This window comes from Limulus polyphemus, unplaced genomic scaffold (assembly GCF_000517525.1).
Source record: "Limulus polyphemus unplaced genomic scaffold, Limulus_polyphemus-2.1.2 Scaffold379, whole genome shotgun sequence".
In the NCBI taxonomy this organism is placed as follows: domain Eukaryota; kingdom Metazoa; phylum Arthropoda; class Merostomata; order Xiphosura; family Limulidae; genus Limulus; species Limulus polyphemus.
Window position 1 is genome coordinate 484655 of NW_013665989.1, and position 9749 is coordinate 494403.

Genomic DNA, 9749 nt, shown 5'->3' on the forward strand with positions numbered 1-9749 from the left:
GTGCTGAAGATATGGAACAAATTTGTTATTGTATATGTGTTTTTTTCTTCTTTCATGCTACTGCGTAGATCTAGTTAAACCCCACGAACCAAACTTGGATTCGAAAATTGCGTGCTCACAAAAACCTTTTGTTAAATCACTTCCAAATAAAACCACCAAAATAGGCTTATTAGAATGATCAGTTGTGCGTAGATGATTTATTTTACACATGCGTAAAAAAAAAAGTTAACGTATTAATGATAAATATAAAAGTATAATTCATCTAAGATAACATCAGCTCAGAAAGTTTTGACGAAAGGTTTCTTGAATTTTTTGCACTTATATAATATACACTACATAGACTGTAAAACTTAAGTATAAAACTTGTTAGCCTTTGAGAAGTTTGATAAACACTCTTGACAATGAAAGAAGTAACTCAATTTCACAGCTATTCAAATCCGTGTCGATGCCATAGAATGATTGTTTTTTTCTCAACCATGGGAATGTACTCCGCTAAGTAATTGGTCGATATTTCCGTCTCTTTCATAGCAGCGGAATGTGTTATACTGAGTAATTGGTCGATAAGCTGCGCTACGCATACAAACTTCGGTAACTGCCGAGACCACTTGAACGGAGCCAACGAAGGTGAGGTTACACTACCCGAGTGTCGGTGGGATGAACTCTCCTGTGCCCACCAGCTCCTTAAGCTCATCCGGGTATCTACAGTTGGATTTAGGATATTTCGAATACCATAAATAACTTCCGAGAGAAATTAAGTATGCTAGGAGAACCATATGTATTTCTATAGTGGAACATACAGTTTCGTGGAAAATCTAAATTCGTAATGGCCGAAGTCTTTGGTGTTTGCAGCTGGTGGAGGCTGCATCTGCGCAGTAGCTGATTTCTGCGCAACATTGTACGTCTAACACTCTGAATGTAGCTGTAAGGTCTGCTGCACTTGGCATGTCCAACTCGCGCTTTGATCGTTCGCCTTTGTGGACATAATGATTTCTAAAAGAACCTTTGCTGTTGTGCTCATATTATGCTGTGGGGCCTTACATGGTAAGTGAAGTGAGGTAGTAATCAAACAGATTAACTAGTTTTTTATATTGTAACATTAGCTTTGCTTTATATAGTTTCATTTCTCTGAATGACTAAAAATTCAAAAGTTTTCCCATTTAGAAGTAGAAAACTACAAACACTAAGATATACACATATGGAAAAGATAAGGGTCGATTAACAGTGCTACAGGTAAACCACTTCGATTCCTTTACATCGCATATAAAATTAGTTTTTCTTCCTTAGTAATATCTGACATTAAAACCTTCAGAAAACTGTGTAAATTATATATATATATATATATATTATTTTCTGATTTTTATCAAAGTATTATATCGATAATTTACCGCATTTATTTTGTACAATAGAAATACATTCAAATGGAAACAACACTACAAATTTAAGATACGATTTCACTGTTATTTACCAAACAACTAATAGCCTTAGTTTTCATCTACGATATAGATGATGGTTTCTTTATATTTTGAAATAATACAAGTAGATAAAAAAATATTTTCTATCTGTTTTGATGATAGCAATTACTTCAAATAATAAAACATAAAACTTATTTCAACAGAAAACAAAATATTATTATAACTTTTCGTCATTAAACTGCATTGTATTATCAAATATTAATTTTAAGTCTTTTTACTAATCTACCAAAATGAAACATTTTATTTATCTAGAGGAAATGAAAACATTTACCCCAAATAACAGTTAACAAATAAGTTCAATCATGCCATGCTAGTTTTTCGAATTAAACCTATTGCCAGTAACAGTAAAAAGGTTTGAAGTTTTACAACACGCTCAAATCCTTCTGTTTTATTTATTTAAACTGAAATCTTTGGATGTAAATGTGTTGGAAATCATTACATTATAAGTGTTTTCGTGTGTTAATTGCCTTTGCTGATGGAATAAAACTATTTCAAGATTTGTAGGAGCTCCTCTTGAAATCTCTTTGGCCCATAAGAGGATTCCTATGTTTTTCTAAACAATGATTAAGTGTCAGTAATTTTTGTTTCAGCTCCTTATTAGAACGTGTATTGGGGAAAGGTGCATCTTTAACAATTTAGTTTAAAAGATCTTCACATACACACTAAGTACGTGAGATTTTCAGTTGATTTTATATTATTTATAATGATATAACATAGAATACCTAGTGTATACGAATAACCAAGCTCGTTGAACATCTCGACAAAATGAGTATTCATTTAAAAACAACAAGTTTTAAACTTAGTCTAGTTAGCGCAGAATAGATAATCTTCTTTTAGAGGAACGATTTTATGGTTATTATTTTTCTTTGTAGTGAAGATTTTTTTCTAATTTATTTTCGTTAATAAATGGGTGTTGATTAAGGGCTTGTGATCAACTTATATTTGTTCGCTGATGACACATCTCACTTGATAAGTAGGTTATTTTCTCTGACTGCAGAGGAAATAAGATGGCTACTGCTTTTGTACTGTAACAAGAAACCTATATTCGCACTTTATTACAAGCATTCGTAATTAACGTTGTATATTTTCATTATTAGAGACAGAAATATGAAAACATTTTGTGACGCAAACATACACAATTTGTTTGACACATAAACCTAACTCAATATTGAACTCAAATAATAAGCTGTGTATTTTAATAACGATGGGCGTTCTTTGGTGAAGTCCCATGGATCACTGATTCTTGAGTGGTAGTACATGTGAAGTACAGGGACACGTGAAGGTCTTAAAATAGGTACGCGGACTTCTAGTAATGATAACAAAATGTACAATGAAAGTTAAACAAATGAATAAAAATAAAGTATCGTTTTTACAAAATAAAGTAGATTTTGATTGGTTTGTTCAAGGTTGCTCGGCAACCATGGTTTGAGGTGCTTGCTTTATTATTGCAATTGAAATTGCTTGAATTTAGTATTTTATTTTGACTGTGACCATTTTAGTGTGGAAAGCAAATATGGTGATGTTTCGGATTATAATAAAAACAAAATGTAAATGAATAAAGAAACAAGATTGAAATAAACAGACACGGCAACATCACTGTTATTAGCCTATGTACTTGGATGGACGAAGGTCATTTTAGAGGTACTTAAGTCAAAAATAGGTTGAGAGTCGCTTTTATAGATAAAAGTAACTTCCTTTGAGTTTAATAAATCTACTATAAAATATGTTTGTTTCTCGAATCGCAAACTATTTCACTGTACATTTTCTTAGTATACATAACACGATTCTTTCTCAAATTCTTGGTGCTATTCATGCCTCACTTAACCCATTTTTATTATTTTGCAATTGTAATTGTTCTAAACCATTTCAACAATTTTTTTAGCAGGATGAACAAGCACCATGTTTAAAAGACAATTAAAAGAAAAGAACTATTATTGTTTTAAAGTCTCGCACGCTGTCCATTGCGAGGAATCGAACCCCGGATTTTAACATTGTAAGTCCGTAAGCTTACTGCCCACCCAGAGAAGTATAATAACTCATAAATATGTATTCGAAGTTTTTTTTTAATTTTTAAGAATCTCTCACTTCCAATTAATTCAATACAGAGTTTTGGTTATCAATACTAAGGGCCCAATTTATTGTATAAGTAATTATATGTATAAAAAAACAGACACCCCAGAGTAATTTTTATTGGTATAGTAAAGAAGTAAAGACATCGTTAAAAGAAATAGATTTATGCAATTAATTCAAACAATTTACGGAACAGGTCAAAGGTGATCATCAACTTTTGACGTAAATGACATAGTAATAGAATTGATTTCAATTATAATGGTTTTACTCCGACTTGTAAGGTAGGAAACTATAACTTTTGGGTAAAGAAGAGAATCCCGTATTTTAATCTGATAGTAAAATACCTGTTCAATAGCACACTTAATAGTTTATTTTTCTAGGCGTGTTTACTATTTGTAAAGCTGAATGAAACTGATAAGCACTAAAGCTTAGAGAAAATCTTCACAAAGTCAATCAATTTGTCAGTTTGAAATAAATGTGCAATCTTTGTGTCATCATTTAAATCATTATCGATAAGTATAATTATTTGAAAAATAATTATGTTTCTTTATACGTGGCAATACCTATAGCTACTAGTTATTCCTGACTTTAAAATACAAGGTAGCCCTAAAATAACACTTTACTCACATTTGTTTACCTTGGTACACAAAGCACCATTTTGTGTTATAAAACGTCAAATCTGTCACGTAAAACGTTTATATTGTATTTCTAAGTGCCTAAGAATTTTATGAAAGCATTCCAAATAATAAAACCACAATAATAAAGAGAAGCAAGCTGCTATTTATTTCAGTAAGATGATAAACATTATGTACGCATCATCTGTCTCAGTCTTCAACACTGGATATTTAAAATACAAAGCAATTACTTATAATTCTAACTCTATTTTTAACAAACACTTTGTTTAAAAAGTTTTCTAAAGACCGGGACTTAGTCAATTTTAAAAATAATAAAATTTTATATTAAATATCATTATAATGCACAAAATATATATTTAGATAAGTTTTAAAATAATTACAGTATATTTCTTTTTTCTTTAGTTGTTTCAGCCCACATTGCAGTATAACACACATACTGATTAAACATTAACTTACCCTTTGAATGCATGTCGTCACCCACAAGGCTGTTCTCTAATGGAATTCTGTCAGAATATGAGTATAAAACCCATCCCAGATTAACAGTGTTGAAATGTTTGCAAGAAACCAAATGTCATAAATTACATTAATTGGAGAAAGGTGAGATACAGACTAATGGAAGTACATAAGTCATTCAACTGCATTAGAACTTGATACTAAAATATCTAAAGAATATTTATAATGGCCAAAAGTGTTATCGAAGAGTGACAAACATTCGCTCCTAGAATTGAAAAAGTGCTAGAAAAGTCCTCTTTGTATGTGAACAAACATAAATGGTGCCATCTGTTGGTTTGTGCAGAGTGGTGTCCATAAATGTCTGTATTTCGGCAATAGCTGATAGAAATAAAACATCAACCGTCGCAAGGCCTGGCAGATGTCGAATCTTGATGATAGGTTACAAGTCTGTGGAATAATATCAAATGCTTTCAACATTTACGAGATGACAGCCAAATCTGGGTCTGGAAGCAAGCAGGAGAACGCTTGGACTGTGATCGTATAGGACAACTGGCAATGATTCCAGTGTGGTCTGTATCCTGCACATTGAATGTGAGATGTATATGTTAAAATATCTTAACTAAATATGCTTCGATAGCCATGATAGCAGAGACGTTCGGTTTGCAGGATTATGCTTAGAAATACAATAACAAAAACACGATCTTTGTATGGTTACAGAGAAACAATATCGGCATCTTATAATATCGTAACAAGTATCCAAGTTTTAATCCTACAGAAAATCTTCTGCAGGAATTAATTTGAACATTTGAAACACAGCTTTTCAGTCTTCAGCAATTGATCAAGTGTGAGATGTATTAAAACAAAGAGATATAGAACCCCCCTCTCTTTAACTACATATTCTAATATATAGCTACAGTACAGTGTATTGACATTGGCGCCTACTTCCTTGTACGCCTTCAGCGGATCACTATTACTTTAAAATACACACACACAACAATGTAATAATGTAATAGTGAGCAAGCACAAGTATATCCAAAGAAAACATAAAGCCACTATTGATTTCTCTTTAAAAAAAAGAGAGCGAACAACAATAGAACAACAAGAAGTAGAAACAATTATGTTAAAAAGCCAACATTAAATAATTATTACGTAGGAATATGTTGTTTCTGTTATTAATAAAGTTTGTTTTGGCACAAAGCTAGACATTGGGCTATTTGCGTTTTTTCCTTTGCCAGGGAATCGAAACCCGTATTTTAGCGTTGTAAGTTATTAAACTTACAACTGACCCACAAGGGGGACAATTAATAAAGAACAAACTACAACGATGTAACGAGCCTTTCTTACATTAGTTAAAAGCTCACTTAAAAATTTCTATAAAGTGTTAACTTCCTTTATGAAGAAAGCAGTTTATGAAACTTGACAGATGAACAGACGAACTAAGATTACAAAGATTAAGAGAAACAGGTTATACCGAAACGGTTGATATCACAGTGACTGTATGTTATGAAATCTCGGTATAAAATAAATGTAAACTATTTATTGTGACCATCAACTGTAGATGTAAGTGAAACACGCAGCTAAAGCCATAATTTGATCGCTGTACCACATATATAAACATCTACGCATTATGTTTTACAGCTGAGGTTAAGCAAAAGAAAATATAAAACATCGAAAATGGAATTTCTTTACTAAATTAAAGAAATTGCAAACTTGATAATGAAGCAGTAAGTTTAATGAAAAAAGAACAGACAGACCTAACTGTGAGAAGCAGAGCATAAAGCAATTTAAGGGACTGTTTGAAAGATTAAATAACAAGTTTAGTGAAAAAGCACCGAATGACTTAACTGTGAGAAGCAGAACATAAAACAACTTCAGGAACTGTTTTAAAGACTAAATAACAAGTTTAATGTGAAAGCACAAAAAGACTTAACTGTGAGAAGCAGAACATAAAACAACTTAAGGGACTGTTATGAAGACAAAAGGAGGACTACAGTGAATAGTAGACACACAAACTTAACTGTGGAGAAACAGAACATAAAATAATATACGAAATTATTATGAAGATAAAATAACAAGTTAATTGAAAACATACAGACAAATTTAGCTCGAAAGGAGCTAAATATATAACATTTGTTACAGAGGTAAAAGAGAAAACTTAATTTTTAAAATTTATCCTAGAAATTTTTGTGAAGTAGTAAGTTGCTCAAAACTAACACATTATCTTTGTAAAGACCAACAAAAAACAGATATATTCCAGAAAAAATCAAATTAAAAGTAAAACACCGCCTCAAAACAAATTAATATAAAAATCTGAAACGTATCTATGATTAAAATGAGGTAATGCTTCAGAAAAATCAGTTTCCATAGTAATACGATCTGTATGGAGATTCAGTGCCACCAACAGAAATCTTCGGGCTGAGCCGGTGTAAGTATTTCGCTTGTCTCCTCCCCACTTAGTTCAAGCTTTTAATTGGGACTTCTTCCCTCGAACTTCCCACGGTAAATATATTAGTAACGTCCTTGAAGGTACCACCCATTCTGTAAAATCCGAGATTAAGAAAATTTACTCCTAAAGAAATGAAACAAGGAGTTAATATTTTCATGTTAATGATATATATTCCCGGTTATGTATTATACATTTTCAGCTCAAAGATGTCATTATTCATGTCCAATATCAGTATATTATTTTATATATATATAAAAGTAAAACAGTTCGTTTACCTATGATACTGTTGCAATGGTGTTTACCATTGGGCGGGCGCTTTTTGATTATTCGGTGAAAAATAATACAAAGCCCATTTTACTAAATAAATAAAAGTAAAGTGTTTTACTTATTCAACTGAAAGTCTTACAACTTTCGTATCTACGGCACAAACTCTGAAAACATGTACAAAAATGATGTACAGACTCAAACGTATTTTATATGCAGATATTTATTTTTCCCAAATTTCTAGAAAATTCGAGATGTTAAGTTAAATCTAAATATTAAAGACATTTCTAGGTGTCACAACTCATCACTACGTCATGCCAGAACTACCTCTAGTAAGAATGCAAAACGTCTAAATTAAAATATTAAAAACATGGTTAATAGCAATTCTAATAATGAATTTGCAATGCAACACATCATATAGATCCCTTACATTGGATACTATAGCTTTAATAAAGTAGATTAGTACTATTTAAAATAATATACATAGTAATATACACGCGTGAAAGTTAAGAACCACATCTTATATATATATATATATATATATAATGCGAACCGTGGTGTCTGTCCGAGCATTCGTCTGTCTCCAGTTTGAAAAGCTGCGCACGCAGACAAAGCTCAACATTCACTTTTGAAATGACGAGAGAACAGGCATGAATAATGTTGATGCCAAATTTTATTTCGTAAGCAGGATATTCTACAGTAAATTGTTAGGAAGAAAGTCCATGAAATAATTTAAACTGATAGATTAAGTTAAACGTTATCTCCTATACACGTTGTCCTGTACATTGAAATAATATCTAATTTTATTTTGCATTTATAAGATGGAACAATAGACACTTCAGATATGCTAAACTCTCTCTTTTCATAAACTTCACGGAAGTTTTGAAAACACCCCCTTGTTCGTGGACTATAGAGTGATTCAACAAAACACAATTTTCACTACGAAAGAGGTGTGTACACTGACATAACCAGGATGGTCACATAGTGTACTGTTGTGTATTGTACACGTGAGACCAAGTAGCCAAAGTTGAACATACCTCCCTGAATGTCCAGACAGGTTATCCGACTGCCCACTCCCTACATCTGGCCGGTACCATGAAAATTCTATAACTAAATACTCATAATACTTGTATGTAACATAGTAGCTCAAGTAGTTTTCTATTCCAAAGTTTTCTCCAAAAATAATTTAATTAGCTAAGCAACTAAAGCTACGAATTACTGAAGCATGATCATCAGTCGTAACTGACTACAAAAGTTATGTTTGTGTTTTCACATGAGCGATCCACTCTAATCTTACTGCAAAATAAATCAAAGTTCTGACAACTCCTTTTATATCATTTGTGATACTTTTGGGTAAACTATTAAAATATCTTCTGCTATTTTAATCCACAAGTCCGTAGCGTGCTGTTGCAGTATCGTTCAGTTTTAGTCTTTACCGAGTTGTTGCAGAGTCGCTCAGTATAATAGTCTTCACTGTGTTCTTGAAGAGTCACTCAAAGTTCGTCTTCACCAAGGTGTTGCGGTGACCACTCGATTTTCATTCGTTGTTGAAAAGGTTGCTTAATTTTATACTTAATTGTGTTGCAGAGTCGCTCATTGTTAGTTGTCACCGTGGTGTTGCAGATTCGCTCAGTTTAATTAGTTTTCACACATTGTTGCAGATTCGGTCAATCTTAATCTTCACCGTGGTGTTGCAGATTCGCTCAGTTTAATTAGTTTTCACACATTGTTGCAGATTCGGTCAATCTTAATCTTCACCGTGGTGTTGCAGTGTCGCTCAGTTTAATTAGTTTTCACACATTGTTGCAGATTCGGTCAATCTTAATCTTCACCGAGGTGTTGCAGAGTCGCTCAATTTAATTAGTTTTCACGTGGTGTTGAGGGCTCGCTCAACATTATTCATCACACTATTGTTGCAAATTTGCTCTGTCTTAATTTCTACTGTGGATTTGTAGAGTAGCACATTTCTAGACTTCTCCATTTAAAAAATATTTTAAACATGTGCTGACAGATTTACGCATTATATTTTGATTAAAATTTCAACGCAGAAGTGTTGTTTTGTTCAACTTAGACATTTATTTTCTGCATACATTTTTAATATGTGAGTACACATGAAATATTTTAGAAAGATTATACGATTCTGAAAGAAATTTGTTAAAAAATTTAATCAGTCTACTATAGCACTGAATAAAAATAATCACTGGTCAGTAACCAGAGAAAGCTAGGTTCGATTCTCTACCAAGAAGCTCAGTACTCAGCATTTCCTGATAAATAAAGTATAAAAAAACAAGTGTTCTGTCGAATCTTATTCAGATATTCAAAGAATCATACAGAACAAAGAGAAATCGAGCAATAACTAATGACTGGCGTGTGCCCCCCCCCCCAGTGGCACAGCGGTATGTATGCGGG

General features: G+C 32.3%; 1 protein-coding gene across 3 annotated transcripts in view; it reads left to right on the top strand.

The window, feature by feature from the left end:
* The first annotated feature begins 616 nt into the window (after nt 1–616).
* LOC106457835 (acetylcholine receptor subunit beta-like 1) overlaps nt 617–9749 on the top strand; it is a 63856-nt gene continuing 54723 nt past the window's right edge. For all 3 annotated transcript variants that reach the window (XM_022383879.1, XM_022383877.1, XM_022383878.1), the window contains exon 1: nt 617–1041. In XM_022383879.1, coding sequence (XP_022239587.1) covers nt 984–1041 — 58 coding nt within the window. In that variant the 5' untranslated portion in view covers nt 617–983. The remainder of the gene's footprint in view (nt 1042–9749) is intronic.